The sequence below is a fragment of the Triticum urartu genome, chromosome 5A (genome assembly GCF_056163025.1).
Source record: "Triticum urartu cultivar PI428250 chromosome 5A, HENAU_Tu73, whole genome shotgun sequence".
NCBI lineage: Eukaryota > Viridiplantae > Streptophyta > Magnoliopsida > Poales > Poaceae > Triticum > Triticum urartu.
This window is the reverse complement of record NC_141877.1, coordinates 538,215,334-538,237,338: the sequence shown is the minus strand read 5'-3', so window position 1 is coordinate 538,237,338 and position 22,005 is coordinate 538,215,334. Positions and strand designations below refer to the sequence as shown.

The 22,005-nt window shown below is 44.9% G+C and overlaps 3 protein-coding genes and 1 long non-coding RNA gene across 5 annotated transcripts; 2 read left to right on the top strand and 2 right to left on the bottom strand.

Moving 5' to 3' along the window:
- Positions 1–1,115: 1,115 nt before the first annotated feature.
- LOC125556575 (uncharacterized) lies at positions 1,116–2,127 on the top strand. Its single transcript, XR_007305139.2, has 3 exons — positions 1,116–1,423; positions 1,539–1,683; positions 1,765–2,127. It is a non-coding gene; the product is annotated as an uncharacterized LOC125556575 (long non-coding RNA).
- A 304-nt stretch (positions 2,128–2,431) lies between these two features.
- On the bottom strand, positions 2,432–11,218 carry LOC125556576 (uncharacterized). 2 transcript variants are annotated; one of them, XM_087521550.1, is made up of 3 exons: positions 10,588–11,218; positions 10,409–10,486; positions 2,432–2,730 (listed from the first exon to the last, which is right to left on the bottom strand). In XM_087521550.1, exons 1-3 carry the CDS (start codon positions 10,999–11,001, stop codon positions 2,701–2,703), a joined length of 522 nt encoding a protein of 173 aa, XP_087377676.1. In that variant the 5' UTR covers positions 11,002–11,218; the 3' UTR covers positions 2,432–2,700. The 2 variants fall into 2 exon arrangements, with proteins under 2 accessions (XP_087377676.1, XP_048575238.1); XM_048719281.2 differs by lacking the exon at positions 2,432–2,730 and adding an exon at positions 9,903–10,185 and having other exon boundaries at positions 10,588–11,212.
- A 5,546-nt stretch (positions 11,219–16,764) lies between these two features.
- LOC147972616 (protein FAR1-RELATED SEQUENCE 5-like) lies at positions 16,765–19,905 on the top strand. Its single transcript, XM_087524406.1, has 3 exons — positions 16,765–18,150; positions 18,244–18,467; positions 19,176–19,905. The coding sequence occupies exons 1-3, from the start codon at positions 17,185–17,187 to the stop codon at positions 19,903–19,905; spliced, it is 1,920 nt and encodes a 639-aa protein (XP_087380532.1). The 5' UTR covers positions 16,765–17,184.
- A 1,000-nt stretch (positions 19,906–20,905) lies between these two features.
- Positions 20,906–22,005, bottom strand: LOC147972615 (uncharacterized). Its single transcript, XM_087523396.1, has 3 exons — positions 21,823–22,005; positions 21,239–21,504; positions 20,906–21,107 (listed from the first exon to the last, which is right to left on the bottom strand). The coding sequence occupies exons 1-3, from the start codon at positions 22,003–22,005 to the stop codon at positions 20,906–20,908; spliced, it is 651 nt and encodes a 216-aa protein (XP_087379522.1).

Sequence of the window (22,005 nt, the reverse complement as noted above, 5' to 3'; positions counted from 1 at the left end):
TCCCGACGAGGGCTCCGTGGCCGGCCATGCTCCCTCCAAGAAGAAGAAGGAGGTCATTGTAGCCCCTAAAGAGGAGGTGAGCATGGCTCTTGCGACTACCAAAGAGGAGGAGCCGATGACGACTGCGAGGAGGAGATAGGCAATGATGCCAAGGAGGAGGACAATGTGTCCTTCAAGGAGGAAGAGGCCATAGGCGAGGAGGACACCACCGTGCTTTCACCTTCGCAGGGTCTGAATAGGGGCCACAACGGAGAGGCTTCCTCCATCGCGGTGGGATATCAAGATCAACAACAAGGCTCGTCGAGAATCGATGAGCCCGTTGGGGCTCTGGGCGCCTCTAGTGCAGGCGGTCCCTGTCACCTGTGTTTTGATTTTCGGTTTGAGCTTTTTTTCGCCCTAGGTCGAAATGGCCGAATTTCAGCCATTTTCAAAATTTCCAGCTGAAATTTGACCAAATTTTGACTGCAATTTGACATAAATTTAACCAAAATTTGTCAAATTTGAGTAATTTCGGCCTAAATATACTTTTCGCCTCAGGCCGAGATGGCCGAAATCCACTTTTTGCGGCCGAAAATCAAAACACAGCCTGTCACAGTGTTAAAGCCGCCGCAAAAGCATAACGTCCATGTGAAGGGCTGGTAAGTCCTCTGACTATGTCTTTGACATTGCTTCTTGATGATACTTTCTATGTTCCCACCTAAGTCTCACCCCTTCAGGCCCGCCCGTTCAATCAAGGAGGTCGGCGTGGCTTGGGGTTCTACCGGTGGTGCCTGAAGCCCCCGCGTCTGGCGATCGTGATGCCGCAGTGAATGATTAGGAGTAGTCGTTGGATACCTCCATGACCAGAGGAGGTAAGGGCATTGTCATTGTCTTTTTTTCATTTTTAGGCGCAATGAGACGTAATCATAGTTCTGCCTGCTGGTGAACTGCAATTGCTTCTTCTTCTCTTGTTATTTAGGAGCTCATGGTTGTAATCGGGCCCGAGCAGTAGGTAACTGACCTTCTTGCTGCCACCGAGGTGGGGCGGGGAAGTCCCATGCTAATGTTTCAAAGGAGGCAGCCGGCGTCACTGTCAAGGCAGTCGCGTCTAGCGCTCTTCGTATTGTGGTGTCGCCTGACGCAGTGTACACCAGTGGAGCCTGCACCCAAGGTCACGCTCCCACTTGTGCCTCTGCCGAGGCCTGCCGCCCATGCCTCGAAGTCTGAGGACACTGACCTGGACATGAGGCATACGAAGGAGAGACGGGAGGTGACGGACTTGCAATTGGTTGTGGTGTCATTGGCCTCTCTCTCCCAAAGGGGAGCGAGTAGGGACCGGACGTGCCGGAGGAGACCAGGGCCGCCATGGATGGAGCCATCGAGGAGATGAAGCTCTTCTAATCCACCATCCGGACACTGGGCTTGTTAGTGACCCTGGTTCACAGTAAGTATTTTTTATTTTTGCTAGTTGTTTATGGTAGTAGTAGCCCCAGGTGTGAGTGTGGTATCGGCCTGGTATCAGGCTTTGTTTTTGTTGAACTATGCCTACTTCTTTGTAGGCTCGCAGTTTATTGAATATATATGTATTCATCTTGCGGAAACGGGAAGACCGGAACCGCGAGCTGGCCTCCGAGAATTTGGAGCTACGCAAACAGCTTGAGGCCCGGCGGTGCGCCAATGAGAACTTGGAGCGCGCATGTGCTCGTAAGCTCTCGTCTTCCTAGTCCATATTCTCCTTGGTTAGTATTGTTCTGTCTTGAGCTCTGAATTCGGATTGCCCCGCAGCCCCCGAGGAGGTGGCCCAGCTCCAGCAAGCTTGAAGGATACCAACCGCCTGCGCGATGAGGCGAAGGACGCCATGCGTGCTGACGAGGAGGCCAGTGGTCTGAAGAAGGCCATCCGTGGCTTATTTTGACAAAGATTACCCTATTTAAGGGAAATTCTTTCATCTTAATCAAATTTAACCACATATGTGGTGGGTTTTATTCCTTATTGCACTTCCTACCAAGATGGTCCCATATGCCACTCGATTTTTTTCCCGTCCAGCCAGACATGCTTACGTTTAGATGCATATGAATATGACATATGTGGCTATAATTGTGTTCAATACACATATTTCAATATGTGGTATGTACACATTTTTTCTTGCGGGTAATATGTGGTACATATACAAAAGGGATAAATGTGTGGATCTAAAAATAGCCTACTATTTGATATTTCAAGTACACAAATGTGTACTTCTTGTATTGCTCAAATGTTGTAGTGATATACTTTTTTTGCAGGGATCCGAGGACTGTTTGTTAATAACACATTACACATTACATAGAATACACAAGCGCACATGTAGAATAGTTTCAGGAAATTTTGAGAACTTCTAAATGCAAAGTTTTGGAATGACTCAAAATGTGGAGTCGAGCACTATGCCTATTACCACACGGGATGTGTGGTAAACACCTTTTGAATTGAAACTAGGTTATGATGATTTAAGTCGAGATTAAAAGAAGTCTAAAAAATAGTACTATGCCATATTCGATGCTCACTATGATAAGTAGTGCGAGTGATACACTGGAGCCTCCGCATGCGCTGCTGGGAGATGGGCGGTAGCGCCGGTGAACAGGTTGAGCAACATCATGGAGGAAGCCCGCAACCTCGTCCACCTATGTCAGCCAACCCCGGTGACAAGCTGTGCATCGCCTTGCGGCCCAATGCCATGAGTTTACTCTATAAGATCTCCCAATCGTCTATCACCTGCTAAAAATTGGCAGCACGACGCTTCAGCAACGACACATGTCACTAAACCTGGGATTCAACATAAAAAAATAGAATCACTACTTTCATAAGCATATGCAACCTCAAATTTTTGGACCAGATTCAAACCAAATTTAAGTTAGATAGAATTATTAAAATGCCATGAATTATGATAGATCAAAATCGAAAAGGATTTTTTAATCTTATGAAATTGGATATTTTAGTGAGATCTAGATTTTTGTGTTAGCAAAATTTCAAACCTCAGTGCAACTTGTACTTTTTCATTAAGTTGCAATTTTGTAAAAGAAAGTGCAATATGATTTTTTTTTCATTAAGCAAAACTAGCACTCCCCCTCTCCCCGTCCTGGGTCATGATCCATCACTGGATCACCTCCCCTTTGGCCAGCCACCAACCACCTACTTCATAGCAATCCATTTCACTCTCTTTTCCTTGAGACCATGGCGGGGCCCTCCACTCTTCAGAGAAGTCCGAGACTGGAGGCCAAGTGGCTAGGACGCATCACGGATCTGTCGTGCGAGCTCCTATGGTGCATCGCCCAAAGGCTCCCGTCAAGCCGAGACATCGCCAGCTTCCGGCTGATGGGCAGGCCCATGTTAGAGCACGTCTGCGGATGTTTAGGGGGCTTGATTTGCTATATGCTGTAGATGATTTGAGGGATGCAATGTGCAAGAGCGATGCAGCGAGGCCACACTGCTAGACTACATGACGTCCGTCTTGCAAATGCTCATTAAACGTGAGAGAGGGAACACGGAGAAGGCCAGAAATTGCCAGTAAATACGAACACATTCAATGCGTTCCAACTATATATATCCAACACGAAACTAAATATGCTTTGGCTGTAGCAATTAAAAACCAAATATTTTCCTCCACCACCACCACAGCTTCGGATCCCTTCAGCAGGTTCTCCGCCACCAGATCCGCTCCAGCACCTCCTCACAATGGTCGCCGCAACGCTCAGGGCCCAAATAAACACCCATGTCGCATCCATGTTCGCCTCGGTGAGTCCATCCCCTCGGCGTCCCTCCCATCTAGACCCCGGTAGTGTGGTTGTTCCGGCGGGCTCGGTAACTAGTTTATCTTTGCCTTCTCGTGATGTGATCCATCCAGGGCATGCTGGACGAGAATTTCCAGCAACTGCAGTCGATGGAGGAGGATGGCAGCGCAGCCCTGGGCTATGTCGCCGACATCATCAACCTCTTCATCAACAACACCAACAGGATCCTCAACGACATCACCGCCCTGCTGTCTGCCCTACTCTCTTCCTCTGCTTTTGTTATCTTGTCTCGATCGGGTACTCATTGATCTTGTCTGCTCTGCTTTCCGGCCCGCAGGAACCAGCTCGTAGTGAACTTCGACATGGTGGATGTCCTTGTGCGGGGTGCAGCTACAGGTATAATGATGATAAACCCTTTCTTTCCCTCCCCATTTTTAACTGCGTATGTGATTGTTTCTGTGTTACTCCATATCGTGTGATTCTGATGTGTTTCTCATGAGCATGCCGTTCGTGGTGTCTGTGTTGTCGTGTAGCCATAAGTAGAATTGCCAGATCTAGTTGTGTTTCAACGGGAGTACCGGTATTCCTCTGGATATGCTTTGGCCGCAGCAATTAAAAACCAAATATTTTATACTCCCTCCATTACTAAATATTTGTATGTAGTCCATATTGAAATACGTCAATATACATATGTATGTAGTTCATATTGAAATCTCTAAAAGAGACTTACACTCCGTATTTAGAAACGAAGGGAGTAGTAAGGAAACACGAGCGCATGCGTCCTGCATACACACTCCTCTCCCGCCGTATTCAATGTGCATTGAGAGTGGTTTTTCTACACCCCAGCTTGGTGCATCCCCGCTACACCCACACATAAAAACATAGCAAAACATTTCAAAGAAATCTGAAACTTTGTGGGAAGGACTATGAAAAAAACTTATAGGTGCTTGCAAAGTTTTGTGGTCAAATGTTATTCGAGGAGCTATGTACAAAAATACAGAATTACTCAAAATGTATGTGCACTGTTTGAGCAGAATTTCTTTTTTTTTTGGTATAGAGCTCTTCGGATGTCATTTGACGACCAAACTTTGTAAGTGTCTATAACATTTGTTCATAATCATTCCCACAAAGTTTTGTATTTTTCGAAATGTTTGGCTATGTTTTCTTCCTTGGGTGTAGCGTGGTCAAATGATATTCGAGGTCGGTCGTGCACTATTACGGCAGCACGTTCCTAGCAATCGGTGAAGCCGTCGGGATCTCTGTCTGCAACCTCGCTAGTGCTACTCCGAGTGTGTGGGCGCTGTGGAGATGCTTCAGTCCGCCAGAATGGAGCTACCCCTGCAGCTACTTGCAAGTGGACGGCAAGCTTCACCTCGTTGGCACTGTGCTTGAGAATAACACCCGCCACACACCTGGGTCTACATGTGCGATGTCTTCGCCAAGAAACGGATGTGGTCTAGAGTGATGGATGTTGGCCATCGGACATTGTTCAAATATCTTCATGTCAGGCAATGGTGGAGTAAGCATTGCAGGGCTCATGATGAATTCTGTATACTTCTCCGAACATCTGGATGGCCGTCAAGAGGATCCAGATCATAAGTTGGAGATATTCGACATAGGCACGCCGGAGTTGTTATCTTATAAGAAAAAGGTCCAGGGTTTTTCGAGGCTCTTTGTTGGATTCAGCCAAAACCAAATCTATGGATGCTTGGCACGTACATCTCTGTCTTGTTAATTATTTGATGTTGTTTTTTGTCATATTTCCATCGGTGGGGCTATTATATTCTAGAAATCAGACCGTCTGTCTCACTATTCCATGTCAGTTTTCATTGAAACTAGCTAGGATATTCCGCTAATCATGATGCATGCGCTTGGTTCATTATTGTCAAGGGGGGCGAAAATATATTAGATGTCATACTTTGTGGATAGATCTTAGTCAATCAATGGTCAAAGTGGTGAAAGAATTAAGATGCCATATATATGGTCGTTATGATTTTGCAACCTCTAGATAGGGTTTATAGATTATGAAAACCCCAAGCATGTGATGTTCATGATAACGGGTAACGACAAAAGGGGAAATATGTCATACTCAGAGGATATGATGGCCGTCAGGAGGATCCAGACCATAAGTTGGAGATATTCGACATAGCCAATGGCATGTCGGAGTTGTTCTCTTCTAAGAAAAAGGCCCAGGGTTCTTCGGGTTCCTGGATTCAGCCCAAACCAAATCTATGGTGACAAGGTACGTACATATCTGTCCTGTTATTATTTGATGTTGTTTTTTGTTGTATCTTGATCTGTGGCGCTATTAGATTCTAGAAATTAGATTGTCTATCTCACTATTCCATGCCAGTTTTCGTTGTAACTAGGCTTTACATATTCTGCAAAATATTGATGTACGTGTTCGCCACAAATATTATATGTCATATTTTGTGGATCGGGCAATAGTCGATCAATGGTCAAAGTGAGGACAAAATTAAGACCCTGCAACCTCTAGATAAGGTTTATAGCTTATGAAAGAAAACCAGCGTATATCATTTTCATGATGACGGGTAGCGTCAAAAAGGGTCGAAATTTCATACTCGGTGGTTATGTCGTTTCCGATTTTCAACGGCAGTGGTAGTTAGCCCACTTAATTTTAGAACTAATGGTATTTGTCTAGTTACCAAATCCATGGTTTCCTAGGTCTAGCGGGTTTTCATGCTCTGCTAGAAATTTCAACCCTCCTGGTTGGCAAGAACGACAATCATGTATGGCAAGTTGGGAAACACATTTGGAAAACCCATCATTATTTCGTTTTGAAATTTAGATTGTGAATCATATGTGAACACTTACTCCACTCATGTTGTGTTTGTGTCATCTTGATTTTAAATGGCATAGGAATCACAAATATCAAGTTTGTGATCATACATGGGTAACAACAATAGGTTAGATTTGTGTCAACTATTGCATAGACCGTTATATGCTTTGCAACGATACTTACTTACATCATTTTATTTCTCTGGTTCTAGCTATATCTAGGGTTTGCCTGGTCTGCTAGGTATCTCAATTATTTTAGGTTCATCGTTATAAGTGACATCTGAAAAGTTATGTATGTGATGTCTGTGGGAAAGCCATTATTTTATTTCAAACAAGGATGGTAGGACCTTTCATCATACCCTTGAGGATGTAGCGTATCTACAATATAGATAACAAAATGACAAAAGAAAAGACTGAAGCATGAAACTGAGCACTTTAAAGTGGGCGGTTGAGAAAGTGGCAGCATTGCGCCTCAGCTCACAGGGTTTCAAATATTTGGATTCACTCTGCGTGCATAACTAATTACTTTGTCTGTGCTGCAGCGCGGCAAACATGCTAGTGCAGGTGGCGCATGATTTCTTCAACGGGATGAAAGGTTGGACACCGTCTGTTCCTAGGTTGGCCTGATGCTACTGCTGGTGAGAAGATGCTGAGAGGTGGATGAGTTGGAGTTCTTTACTTTGATTTGGTGAGGTTTCAGTTAGTGTTTCGTTTTGTTTCAAGCAGTTCTGGTTTTAAAGAAAGGAAGAACAACAATTGGGAGTGTTCTGTGTGTTAATATTTTACCTTCATCAGGGTTGCTCTGTGTTTTAGCAATTGTTGCCTTTTAGTACATTTTTTGTTCTGATCCTTCATGGTCTTGAAATTATTTTGGATATTGTTGTGTAAATTTTTCTACGGTCAGATCTATTGTCATTGTCCTTGTATTTTGCAGCGGCATTGTTCGTTGTGCATGCAGTTCACCTGCCAACATAGTTTGACTCTTCAACAGGGCATTTTCCATTTTTAGTTTTTTTTTATCATCCATGGCAGTTGCATATGTGTCCTACACTCCACACCCAGCGTACTAATTTGCATTCCTTACAGGATGCAACAAGTGTATTTTTACTGTTATGAGGACCATGGAATTTTCCCTGTTTGTTTATATGGTTTTCCCGTCTAGTGGCCAATTTAGCTGGTAGTAGGATGCACCCTTGGTCATATTCAATTGTCACATGAACCACATGTGTTGTGTGCTTGCCTCACTGAACTCTCTTAACTTGAGAATTTGTGTTCTATTTCCTCTCTTCTCTCAACTAGTGCGCATCTATATGATGAACAATGAACATGTGTATTAATTCTAGCTATTCCTTTTCACTTTTAAAACTTCAACATGTGTATTCTTCTTCTCAATGATCATTAAACAAGTTGACAGAAGATGCATTCGGAAATATTTCTGCAAACTTGATCAATGTTCAAAACATACATGAAAGATTGTAACATCAGTATAGTTCATTCTTGTACCTAGTAAAATTTAGCAAATCTTATCACAGAGTGAAAACAATGTCAAAATTAAAGTTCATGAACATTTTTTTTCAATTTCATGAATAGTTTTTCAATTCACAAACATTTTTTTAATCTGCGAACATTTCTGAATTTCATGAACTTTTTCTAAATATGCAAACACCTTCTCAAATTAGTGAACACTTTCCGAATCTATGAAAATTTACGAATCCGGAGATCTTTTGAATCCATGAACATTTTTTGAGTGAATGATCATATTTTGAATTTGTGAACAATTTCTGAATCTGCGAACTTATTTTGAGTGTTGCAACAATTTTTGAATCAGCAAACAGTTTTTATTTCATGAATATTTATTGAATTCATAACCATTTTAAGTTTCAGGATTTTTTTGAATTAACAAAATATTTTTCAAATCCATGAACATTTTTTAATGTTACGAACATTTTTTTAAATGTCGCAAACTTTTTTTGAGTCCATGAAAATTTATTTGCATCTGACAACAGTCTTCAAATCCGTGAGTAATTTTGGATTCCACAAACAAATATTAATATCATGAACATTTTTTAATGCGTGAATAATTGTTCAATATGTGTATTAAAAAAGTTTAGTGTATATTAAAAAATCAGTTTGTATTCAAAAATATGTTTATCATGTATTAATAAATGTTCTGTGGGTATATGTAAAAAAGTTTATCTTATATAAAAAAAGTTCACCGTATATTAAAAAAATTATGTAATGTATATTAGAAAAATCTTTAGTGTGTATTCCGAACATATTCATCATATAATAAAGAAAAGGAAAAGGAAACAAAATAAAGGAAAGAAAAGAAAAGCCCACAGTGCTAGCTGGTGAATGTGCACTTGCTTGTTGGCGCCTAGTCGATGGAGCAGACCCATGTAAGAGGGCATCTGAGTGCTGTCTATTTTAGTGCTCGCTATAAGCGACACACAACACTGCCCACACTTTGACGCTTAATGTGTGTGTGTGTGTGGGTCGGGGGGGGGGGGGGGGGGGGGGATTAATTAAGAGGTACCCCTTGGAGGGCTCCATAGATGTCATTTTCTTTGTTTACTAGCGTGCAACTGATGTGTCTAGCATCCGCCACACCTCGCACGCATGGCACACCGGGGTTTATTTAGGATTTTTTTTTTGGCTTTCTGATTTTGCTTGGTTTTTAGGGAAGCGGTGCTTTCCCCGAGAAGCACACATACTTGTGCTTTTCTGGTTTTGGTTTTTTTTTTGCTTGTAGTTTTTCTCTTGCTTTTTTTTGTTTTTGTTTTTTTCATCCCTTTAGTCATAACTTTATCAAAATGTATTAACATGTGATCCAGTTTTAAAGATTTCAATGCGAGAAATTCAATGGTTCAAGAGATAAAAAGTTTTGAGAACATGAATTTAAGAAGAAGAAAAACTTTCAGATTACGACAAGTGGACACGTCAACACCAGAAGGTGGGAGTGACCTTTACAAAGAGTGTCTCTTAATTAATAACTTTGCTTAAGGTGTCACATAGGAGAAAGTCTCCATTCTCGGTTGCGATTTAACCACAAGAAGTACCTCTTAATTAGTGATTTCGCTTAATGCGTCATATAGGGGGAAATCCCCGGCGATTTGGGCACTAGGCCTATCATCAGCGGGCTGCGCTGTGCGGGCGTGCAAGTTAGCTAGTTGGGCCTAGAAGCAACAAGCAAGGCCCAAGAATTATCAATTTGCCCGGGCAAATCACGGCAAGCTCGCCGGCGAGTGAGCCCGCCGGGTCGCCAGGTACTGGCCCCGCCTTCCTGCTTCTCAGGAAATTCGTATACTCCAGACACACAATCATTCTTCCCAGCAGAAGAGGAAATCAAGCGTAGACGAGTGACAGTGATTCATCCAAGTTGTCTATGCTGAACATTCACAGGCATCACGTATCATGTATGGACGCACGCAAGCAGACACTACCAAACAAGCCATTTGATTTCATTGGGAGGCCTTGTGCAGAAACAGTTTGGAACAGGCAAAGAAAGGGATCAAGCGCTGCTGCTTTCCGTCGCTGCTGCGGCGGCGGTCGTTTCCCTTGCCGGCGTCGCCAGCAGTTCCTGATCGGAGAGGCATGGTCCAGATTCTTCCTCTAGTAATGTTGAAGCCACTGTGACCGGACCCTGAACCATGTGAATGGAGTTTCGAATCAAAAGAAAAAAGCATTTCGTCCAGGCAAATAATAATAAAGTACAGGATCCTGATTTCTCAACGAACTTGAGCATGTGAGATTCAGTTCAGGCACATTTTGTTTCTCGACGAATTTAAGCATGTACTCCGTATTAGATTCAGACACATTTTGCCGATCGGTGATGTGAAAATAGAAACGAGGAGCAGAGCATTTACCGGAGGATCTGAAGACGCGGTCCCCTGTTTCCTCTTCCTCTCCTCCCTGGATCTCAGCGATTCCACCGGAACGTACACCTGCCACCGCCCGTCATGATCAGCAGCATCCCCACAGAGCTTGAGAAACGAGCGCCTTCAGGAACATCTACCAAGCGGAATCGAAAGAGACGGGACCGTACCTCGGGCATCCCGATGAGGCGCATCAGCTCCGCGACGACCCGGCGCTGCTCGTCCGCGCGGCGCTCCCACTCCCGCATCTCCCGCCGCAGCGCCTCGTCGGCCTCCGCCAGCGCCCTCTCCGTGACCTGCCGCGCGGCCCGCAGGCGGCCCCGCCGCTCCCGCGCCTTCTCCAGCTCCTCCGCCAGCGACACCTCCTTCTCCCTCACCACCGCCGCCGCCGCCCTCCTCTCGGCCTCGTCCCGGCTCGCATACGACCTCACCGACGGTGGCGACGCAGCAGCCGCCCGCGCCTTCGCCTTCGCCTTCGATTTGGCGGCACCGCCGCCGCCCAAGGACGGGGAGGCGGCCGCGTTGCCGTCCCGCGGCTGCAGCGGGACCCGCCGCGCGCCCCCGGACCTGGCCTCCGACGCCATCGGAGTGGAGGAGGATCCCCGCTCGCGTCGTGAATGGATGATTGCTTGATTGATTGCCGTGAGGAGGCGTTGATTTGGGGATTTCGCGAGCGGTTTGGGGGGTTCGAATTTGAAGGGTTGGGAGAGTGGGTTCAGAGTAACAACGGCTAGTAACTCTGGATGGACGGGTTTGCCCGTGGGGAACGTGGGGGCGCAGGCAAGACGGCCGAGGGCAGTCTCGGCCTTGCCTGGTCGTCATTTGGATGGCTTTCGGCGCTGAGACGGACACACGCATGATGACGATGCTCTTTTGCGGGGTTCTCGGGGAACGCTTGCCGGATGACGTGCTGCTGGCGCTCGGTATCTTTTCCTTTTACGAATGGAAGGAAGATCTATATTTTCAGAGATTTCAATACGGACTACTCCCTCCATTCCGAATTACTTGTCTTGGATTTGTTTAGATACGGATGTATCTAGACTTATTTTAGTGCTAGATATATCTGTATCTAGACAAATCTAAGACAAATAATTCGGAACGGAGGGACTACATACAAAGCAAACTGAATGAATTTGCATCTGAATGTAGCCTGTATTAAAATCTTTAAAATTGCTTATATTTAGAAACGGGGGGAGTGGTATGAAAATAACAGTTTACAAAGTCGGTGAGCAGATGGCAGGACCTAGCCAGAACCTGTGAAGATATCGTCCAAGAGAAAAGTGTCGGTTCCGGCGTAATTGCACCCTGGACCCCACGTTGTACGTAGTGCCACACGTCAGAGCAACAAGTCGCCATAATGCCTCGCCGATCTACGTCTCTGACTGCTACATCTAGTCGGGAACCCCACAGGCAACCTAGAAAGTGCCTCAAGGAAGAAACGGCATCATTGCTTCGTTGCATCTGATCCTCAACCCTACGATCTTCCCTAGTGTTCAAGGAGGAAAACCTTGAAGGAGGTGACACCACCCTATTTTTGGCCAAACAATTGCAATTTCTTCATGCACGCTACAACTAAACATTTTGACTTTGCCCTCTATCCACCTGTCTTGTTGACTCTCCTCGTCGACAACCAACGTCTCACCCTCCTCGTTCTTATACAAGGAATGGCGGAAATACAAATAAGATGCAACGGCCTTACACCTCACCTAGGATCAATGTATTGCCTTCTTCTACATGATAGAGCAGAATGCTATGTGCTCTCTTCCTTTCCACACATCTCACTAATAACTCTCATGCTGAAATTCTTACCCGACAAATTACGCAAAATGATTGCAGCTAAAACCTATTGCTTAAATCATTTTGGACCCCCCCCCCCCCTCGTTCTTATACAAGGAATGGCGGAAATACAAATAAGATGCAACGGCCTTACACCTCACCTAGGATCAATGTATTGCCTTCTTCTACATGATAGAGCAGAATGCTATGTGCTCTCTTCCTTTCCACACATCTCACTAATAACTCTCATGCTGAAATTCTTACCCGACAAATTACGCAAAATGATTGCAGCTAAAACCTATTGCTTAAATCATTTTGGACCCCCCCCCCCCTCGTTCTTATACAAGGAATGGCGGAAATACAAATAAGATGCAACGGCCTTACACCTCACCTAGGATCAATGTATTGCCTTCTTCTACATGATAGAGCAGAATGCTATGTGCTCTCTTCCTTTCCACACATCTCACTAATAACTCTCATGCTGAAATTCTTACCCGACAAATTACGCAAAATGATTGCAGCTAAAACCTATTGCTTAAATCATTTTGGACCCCCCCCCCCTCGTTCTTATACAAGGAATGGCGGAAATACAAATAAGATGCAACGGCCTTACACCTCACCTAGGATCAACGTATTGCCTTCTTCTACATGATAGAGCAGAATGCTATGTGCTCTCTTCCTTTCCGCACATCTCACTAATAACTCTCATGCTGAAATTCTTACCCAACAAATTACGCAAAATGATTGCAGCTAAAACCTATTGCTTAAATCATTTTGGACCCCCCCCCCCTCGTTCTTATACAAGGAATGGCGGAAATACAAATAAGATGCAACGGCCTTACACCTCACCTAGGATCAATGTATTGCCTTCTTCTACATGATAGAGCAGAATGCTATGTGCTCTCTTCCTTTCCGCACATCTCACTAATAACTCTCATGCTGAAATTCTTACCCGACAAATTACGCAAAATGATTGCAGCTAAAACCTATTGCTTAAATCATTTTGGACCCCCCCCCCCCCTCGTTCTTATACAAGGAATGGCGGAAATACAAATAAGATGCAACGGCCTTACACCTCACCTAGGATCAACGTATTGCCTTCTTCTACATGATAGAGCAGAATGCTATGTGCTCTCTTCCTTTCCGCACATCTCACTAATAACTCTCATGCTGAAATTCTTACCCGACAAATTACGCAAAATGATTGCAGCTAAAACCTATTGCTTAAATCATTTTGGAACCCCCCCCCCCCCCTTCCCACCTCCAAAAATGGATGGTAGCATGTTGATTGAGCATATAGATGATTAAAAGGAAATCCATTCCCATGTATAAATACGATGAGTCCCGTGCTTTTCTCTCACATTTCACGTTGACCAATTTACACCTCAAGCCAAGCCAAAGCAAGCTCACTGTTTCAGCACCATCGACACACAGATACTTGGTAAGTGATGAACACTATAGTAATATAGCAATAGTATGTATATGTAGTTTCGCCATGGAGACACCAAGTGTGTTAGTCAGACGCACCTCCTCGGTTACTAGTAGGATAAAAATCAAAATCAAAATAAAAAACTAAAGTGAACATGTAGAAAGATAGTAGAAAGAAAGAAATTTAGAAACATAACAAAATGAAAATAAAAAGTAAAGTGAACATGTAGAAAGATAGTAGAAAGAAAGAAATTTAAAAACATAACAAAAAGAAAAGAAAGAGACTACTGGGCCGGGCCAAATGGCGATCCCCTTCACATAGACGACGCGTCACGCTCCCGGACTTGTAGAGCCCATGGCCTGTCAGGCCAGTGCGCGCACACGTGCCCACGACCGCCACCTGGCAGCCCCCCGCAAAAAAAAAAAGAAGACCACCACCTGGCAGCCCGAGGCTGCGCCGGCCCACCCAGGCGCACTACTACACTGCACCAACTGCAACCCACTTGTCTCAGAAAAAGATTCTCAAAAAAAAAAACTGCAACCCACTAGCAACTGACACATTCCACTCAGCACTATAGGGGATTTCTCAAAAAAAAAAACTCAGCACTGTAGGGAAAAAGAGACAAAGTCCACTCTAATCGAACAAAATGTAAGGAATACTGACACAAGACACATTCTGGCGTGGGAGAGAAAAAGAAAAACAAGTGCAGAGCGAAGGAGGGAGATTTCCAGCGGGAGCTTAGCTACCACGGAGGGAGGTAGGTATAGTATACGTTTAGAACTCGAGTGTATAGATGTTGTACGCAACGGTGCCTACGGCAGCACAGGAAGAAGAGAACGCGTACGTCTTGGAACTAAAAAAATGTTTTGGTTCGAAGAAGCGTTCTTCTCCGGTGACGGATCTGATCGTGGCTTTTGCCCCGTGGGTTCACACCTACGATTAAACCGGCCCGCCGATGAGAGTCGCTAGGCTCTACGGTCTTTTTTTACATGGTATATACAATCACACATACACATACACATACTCCCTCTGTTTTAATTTAGTACTCTGCATGGGTCCGAATAACTGCCACACGTATGGCATGGACGGGAACCCGCCCGCACGACCACGTCCACGCGCACAAAAGTACGGCCCGCACGTCTGGTGTGTGGCAACCTCGCCCGCACTGCCCCGTCCGGGCCAGACGACCCGCTGCCCGCACGACCCAGTCGTTCCCGGCCTCCGATCCATCCCCTCTCTCGTCTGCCGCCATCGTCCCCCACCTCTCGAACCCCGACCTCCATCGCCGGCCATCTCTGGTTGCCATGGCAACCAGGGCAGATCCGTAGGGCGCTCCCACCGCAAACCACACCCCAACCCTCCCCACCCCCAGCCCCCCACTCCAACCGAGCCCTCCAGAGACGATCATCTAAAACCAGGTGAAATCTCCCGATCTCATCCTTCTCATCCTTAAGGCTGAAAATCTCCCAATCTTGTACTGGGTCCATGCTATAGGGGTAGAACACTGCATGATTCAGTGTATATTCGCAATTGCCAGGCAGAATACACCAGATCTGCCATGTACTACGTTTGAGATTAACTTAAGTTCATAGTTTAATTGACGCAAGTAGTTGGGTATGAAATGGATGAGTAGGAATCCCTAAAAAAGGGCAGGAAGGACAATTTTTGGAATGAAGGGGTGGGAAAAATTATTGCCACTTGTGTATAACGACAGTTGCCACCTTTCGTTGTCAGTAGCTGCCACCTATTTTGACCTGTTGCTTGCCATCCCTATCTTCTATGTGCAAGTAGCAGAAGAATACAATTCTTGTGGATTGTTGATGCCTTCTTATTCATCCAGTGATTGAGAACACATCGGAAAGAAGCGAGACACGGAAAGAATGAATCACGGAGATGGCGCTGATGCTTGGGGTTCTCAAAGACCAGAAACGCCCCTTTGGGATGCATCAGAGTACAGTCAACTCATCTCTGCAGGGCCATTGCTGCCACTACTAGAACAGTATGCAGGCGTAGGTATGATGCGTGATAACAAAAGAAGAGAACAGTTGCCATCTTCGCAACGATGAAGATGACATTCTACTTATGTCATACACTGTCATTTTTTCGCAGGTTCTTATTACCAAAACACTCTTAGGGGGGCCCCGTGGCAAGTTCAGTCACAAGGCGCTAACACTGACAAATGTACGGGCAGCCAACTTCAACTAGCTAGTATGGCTAATCAAGGTAATGCAAAACGAAAAAAGAGCACATACTGCTGTGGACATGAAAAATGAACATGCAAAAAAACTGGCAAAAGGACTCACGAGTTATCGGGTGAAAATGCAGAGCCTTCATGCAGCACGTGGCATCAGGCAGCACCCATGTACCTGCCATCGACGTCATACACAGGTGAGTCCATAAAAAAGTGAAGTTGCGGATGCTCAATTAGCAGAAGGAGCATAGTTGACAACTACAATTGCCATGACTGGACATCTACAATTGCTATGAATTAAAAACTAAACTTGTCATCCCTGGACAACTGTTGTTGCCATCCCTGGACACCTGCAATTGCCATGGAGGAACAACTGCAGTTGCCATGCCAGTGCAACTACATTTGCCATGCCATGGCAACTGCAGTTGCCATGAAGGAACAACTGCGGTTGCCATACCGATGCAACTATAGTTGCCATGCCGGTAAAACTGCAGTTGCCACATCAGGGGCAACTGCAGTTGCCGTGCTAGCACAAACTGCATTTTCCATGAATTGACCAACCACTACTATGCTTACAGGTTATTACGCTGGTGGTAACCCGGCAAACGTCTCGTGGCAAGCTTCACAAATTGCAGGTGGAGCATGTCATTATGGTGTCACAGACCACACAAGATGGTCAAATGCAGCACAATAAGGTAAGGAAAAAAACTGAACCACAAAAAACAGCGCTACATTTTTTATTTGTAGGCAAAACAATAGCTGCCATGTTACAGTAGTTGCCATGACTGGACAGCTACAACTGCCATACATGTCCACGCGCAGACTCACGGCTTGCTGTTTGAAATGATGTCATGCCAAATCACTCGAAGATGGTGTGATCCGTTGCGATACACATGTTATCCAAACAAAAATCTTACTCTCGTACTTGTTTTTTCTATTACAGGGCCTACAACTACACTGAACAGCGGCGCGGGGACATCTACTGCGGGGAGCTCTGAGCGCACGGAAGACGCGTTCCACCAGCCAGCAGACAATCATGTCACAAACAATTTCGAGTCAGAGTCGGGAATGGCAATCATTCCAGCAATGCCGACAAGCACCCCTTTGAACACAAGCACTGGCAACACTTAAGTAGATGCAACTGCCGCCGATACTGAAGTGAATGATGAAACTGACGACGACGCACAAGGGGATGAAGATGGTGGGCAATCAGAGATCGTGGTACCTCAGCCACCATACATTGGGCAGAGATTTGAATCATTCGAAGAAGCAAAGGAATACTACCAGACATATGCAAAGTTCCATGGATTTGCGGTCAACACCGAGTACCATAGGAAAATTAAGAAAACTAACGAGTACAGCAGAGGTGAGATGAGGTGCCACAAGGCACGGAGGAACAAGAAGGGGAAAGGTGTTGCGCCTGTCGTTCCGGAACGAAAGAGAGGTATCATTCTCAAGACTGAGTGCCCTGTCCGGTGTAAGCTAAACGTGGATGGAGCACAGTGGGTGGTCAATGAATATTTTGACGAGCACAACCACCAACTCATAAAGAAGTTCGACCTGGTAAAATTTCTGACCGCCCACAGAGGGTTCACCCCCGTCGAAAGGCAATTCGTAAAGCTGCTACATGATTGTAACGTCGGTCCATCAAGAATGGTACAGATACTATCTCTCATCCACAGCAAAAAGGGGACTCTGAGTAGCCTGCCGTACATACCAGCTGACGTCACAAACCTACAGGCCAAGTACCGTAGAGAGAGCAAGTTGGCAGACATAGAGGCCACAATGGCCTACTTTGATGAGAAAGCGAAGGAAGATCCAGATTTCTTCTACAGGATAAGGTTGGACGATGAGGACCGTGTCAGGAACATGTATTTGGTGGATGGTGCTGCAAGGAGAGCCTACAAACATTTCCGAGATTGCATTTCATTCGACGCGACGTACCTCACCAATATGTACAAGATGCCATGCACTCCATTCATAGGAATAAATAACCACAATCAGTCATTGCAGTTCGGCTGCGGGCTCGTCCGGAATGAAGACACGGATGGGTACGTTTGGCTGTTCAAGACCTTCTTGGAGTGCATGGATGGACTTGCTCCGATGAACATAATAACAGACCAAGATTTCAGCATGCGTGCAGGCATAGAGGAGGTCTTTCCGTTGGCAGTGCACAGGCACTGCAGGTGGCACATTATAAAGAAGGCTGAGGATACGCTAGGACCGTTCTTTGCTGACCGTCCAGAGCTGCACAAGGCATTCGAGCTGTGCGTGGACCACAGCTTGACGGTGGAGGAGTTTGAAAGGAGCTGGATGGCCATGACTGAAACACATCAAGTCCAAGACAACGAGACTCTTGTTAGCCTGTGGGAGAAGCGAATGTACTGGGTGCCGGCCTACTTCATGCAGTGCTTCTTCCCCTTTCTGCAGACTACGCAGCACAGCGAGGGGTTCAATGCTGTTTTGAAGCGGTACATCAGCCCTGGCAACTCATTGCTACAGTTTGCCAAGCAGTACACAGCTTTGCAACAAAAAATTCTGGGATCTGAGCTACAGCAAGAAGCGACCACGACACTAAAGCAGCCAAAATTGCTAACGTATTTACCGATAGAGAGGCAAATGAGCAAGATATACACCAACAAGATCTTTAACAAGTAAGTCAGTTGCGTTACAGTCTTATTTGCAGAAAAAGCACCAAGTCAGTAGTTGCCTTATAGAGTGCAATGCAGTTGCCATGATATGCAGTTTCCATGTTTAATGAAATACTGTTTGCCATGCTTACTCAGCTGCAAGTTGCCATGTTCAATGAAAATTCTGTTTTGCCATGCTTACTCGGGTGCATTTTCCTTGTTGAATGAAGTGCAGTTGCCATGTTTAATGCACTGTGCTTCCATTGGGGCATGTTGGCATGCAAATGCCAATGTCAACTGGAAAAATGTTATATTGGCGACACATATGCTGAAATGCAGTTGCCATGTTTAATAAAATGCATCTGCCATGTTTGTTGAAATGCAATTGCCATGTTTACTCAACTGTAGATGCCATGTTTAAATAAAAGGGCAGTTGCCATGTTTTATGCAATGTGCTTCCATTGGGAAATATTGGTGTGGAAAAATGACGATGTCCAGTTGAAAATGTACTACAGTTGCCATGTCTAGTGCACTACAGTTGCCATGTCTAGTGTACTGCATTTGCCATGTCTAGTGTACTGCATTTGCCATGTTCAACGTACTATATTTGTCATGTTCAATGAACTATGTTTGCCATGTTCAAACAAAATGTATTTCTATTTCCATGACAACATAAGATGGTACAAGAAAAGAGCGCACGATAGTTTAACAGAAAACACACAAAACTTGCAGATTCCAGGAAGAAATAAAGCGTGCCAGCATGTTCACGGCTTTCCAGGTGGACGAACATACGTTCAAGGTGTGTTCTATTTTGGGCATGTCAGATTCAGAACCTGAAGACCCAGACAAAGGAAGGAACTACTTCGTCAAAGCCTCGATAGGCGAAGGCGAGTACTACTGCCAATGCTGCAAGTTCGAACGGGACGGTGTTGTGTGCTGTCACATACTAAAAGTAATGGACATGAACGCTGTGACACGGATGCCCCGCCATTTCATAAGGCGGCGATGGACTTGGGACGCTGACGACGCGTTGGCACCGCAGACAACACATGCAGTTCTGGCTGTGCATGACGAGAGACCTGAGTCAACCATGGAAGCCGTGAGGCACGTTGTGCTGACAAAGAACTATGCTGAGCTAATTGATGAAGCGTGCAAGAGTGATGAGACAACGAGAGTCGCAGAAAAACATAGGAAGGCACTGAAAAGAGAGCTTGATGAGATCAAGATGAGGAAAGCTGAGGAAGCCTTACACCGGTTCCCCCGCACATCAAGTGTGCCTTCATCCACGGGGCCATCATCTGAAAACTCGGGGATAGGATCTGGAACAGCAAGCACACAGACCCAGGTCAGGAACCCACCTCGTTCCATCACAAAGGGTCGTCCAAGAGAGATAAGGTACAAATCAGGATTAGAGATCCAAGCAAAACACAAGAAAACGAAGAAAGGGGCGGGCAATCCATGAGCAAAAATTGGGGCGATGTGACATGGTCCTTGTGGACATTTTGTTTTGTACCCTAGATGATGAGAATTTTTTAAAAAAAATTGGGAGAATGACTCTTGAGGGGCATCAGAAGTGGAAGGAAAATTCATTGAATGGATAAATGCAGTTGCCATGTTATGGGTACTTAATCTGCCATGTTATGTGTAGTTAATCTGCCATGTTATGTGTAGTTAGTCTGCCATGCTATTTTATACTAAATATGCCATGCTATTTTATACTAAATATGTCATGCTATTTTATACTAAATATGCCATGCTAGTTGTACTGGATCTGCCATTTTAGTTGTACTGGATCTGTCATGTTAGTTGTACTGTATCTGCCATGTTAATTATGCTGGATCTGCCATGTTGTTTGTACTGTATCTGCCATGTTAGCTGTACTGAAAATATGCCATGGTGTTTGTAATGACTCTGCATGGCATATATTTCCATGACAATACGACGCGGTTTAGAGACACATAGTGTGTTGTGTGCAATGTATGGGAAACAAGTTGGAAAAAGCGTAACGTGCATAAACCGCAGCAAAGGTTGTGGCTACATGATCAACCTACCCATACTAGCCGGTGCAGTTAGCGATGAAAAAGAAGAAGCAAAACAGCCAAAATGAAAAACGACGATGACTTTCACTACCCATGTCTGATGAACTACATTTGCCATCTTTTTTAAAAACATCGTAGACGCATTCGAAACAGCAAACCGGTGCTAGAAACGATGAAACCATTGTAATAATGATAAACATAAAAACATATCTGTTGTAACGCCTAAAATAGGTTCACGTCCACACATATATTACAGAAACTATTCAAATGTCGCTCACACACCACCACTACATAGTAGGCTACGCGGGGTTGCAGTCATAACATAGCACACAAACATAGTTTTCGACGAGAACAAAGAGATAGTACCTTACATTCCTCGGCAACAGAATGTAAGGTATGCGTCCGGTGTGTAACGCCACGTGATCACTTGTACTTCTTGATGACTTTCTTGACAGCTTCTTCCACGAACTCGCGTGCTCCGGACCGCTTGTTGAAATCTTCATTCGTCAACCAATTCCATGTGTAGATTTTCCGGAGCTCAACGACCGTTGCAGTTGTGATAGCGGGGACAATTCTGCCTTCCCACTTTGCAAAGTATTCCAACGCGTGAAAGCCACAGTCCGTCCTGCACGAGGAAAAGAGTCAGGTGAACACGCAAAAAGGACAGACGTAACAAAGATAGACTTCAATTCAGATGTGACAACAAAAGAGGGGTTGGATTGATGTAAATGGCACATGAAGGAAGGAAGAAATTACGTGTTCCCTTGCTTCGCAGTCGCCACATACTCAGTCGGGAAATGCCTGATCTGGACCTTTGAATGTTCGTAGTGACGGTTCCATGTCTCTTTGAGGTTGTTAATGAAGAATTCGGCATGCGTAGTAAGGTCTGCATCAGCTTCCGAACGGATTGAATCAAGCACCTCAAAACGTTGGTTCTTCAGGTCAAGACAAATTGCATAGTGGTGACCACACTTGTCGTGTGGGTCATGTGGTGCAAGCTCCTGGAACATGGGGAACATGACCTGCATTTAAAAGTGAAGAAATGAGAAGCATAGTTCACATAAAGAATAGCAGAGGGACAAAAAAATTAGAATCACGTAGAATGTTTGGTTATGGGTGGGGGTAGTTGAAAGAAAGTTGTCGTCCATGTATGAACAAAATGTGCTGTGTATTTTACTATCAAGTTGCCACATAGTTTGCACGGGATGCAAAAATCAAGAAGTCAATGTGCACGGCAGTTGTTGCCACATGAAAACATCTGCCACATAAACACAAGTGCAAATGATGGCAAAAAACCACACCATGTGAAAAAACAGTGCAGACAGGGAAGGAGTACTCACATATTTCTTCAGTGTGAGCTTGAATTCACCGTGTTGAGCAAAATTCTTCCTCAGGATTTTGTGGTGGAAGTCACCATCCCATATTTTGCAGGTCACACTGTAATGCATGATTATCTTGTCGGCACACACATCGGTGTGATTGTTGATGTAGTCGATCCCGCATGCAACTACATTCGTCGACAT

Excerpts from the sequence above, each read along its gene's own strand:
- LOC147972615 (XM_087523396.1), bottom strand. The coding sequence starts at position 22,005 with ATGTCGACGAATGTAGTTGCATGCGGGATCGACTACATCAACAATCAC. Across the intron at positions 21,505-21,822 it reads AGCTCACACTGAAGAAATAT|GTCATGTTCCCCATGTTCCA; the intron begins GTGAGTACTCCT and ends TTTTAAATGCAG. Across the intron at positions 21,108-21,238 it reads ACTGCGAAGCAAGGGAACAC|GACGGACTGTGGCTTTCACG; the intron begins GTAATTTCTTCC and ends TTCCTCGTGCAG.
- LOC147972616 (XM_087524406.1), top strand. The coding sequence starts at position 17,185 with ATGAGGTGCCACAAGGCACGGAGGAACAAGAAGGGGAAAGGTGTTGCG. Across the intron at positions 18,151-18,243 it reads CCATGACTGAAACACATCAA|ACTACGCAGCACAGCGAGGG; the intron begins GTCCAAGACAAC and ends CCCTTTCTGCAG. Across the intron at positions 18,468-19,175 it reads ACCAACAAGATCTTTAACAA|ATTCCAGGAAGAAATAAAGC; the intron begins GTAAGTCAGTTG and ends CAAAACTTGCAG.
- LOC125556576 (XM_048719281.2), bottom strand. The coding sequence starts at position 11,001 with ATGGCGTCGGAGGCCAGGTCCGGGGGCGCGCGGCGGGTCCCGCTGCAG. Across the intron at positions 10,487-10,587 it reads GCCTCATCGGGATGCCCGAG|GTGTACGTTCCGGTGGAATC; the intron begins GTACGGTCCCGT and ends GGGCGGTGGCAG. Across the intron at positions 10,186-10,408 it reads CCGCGTCTTCAGATCCTCCG|GGTCCGGTCACAGTGGCTTC; the intron begins GTAAATGCTCTG and ends CACATGGTTCAG.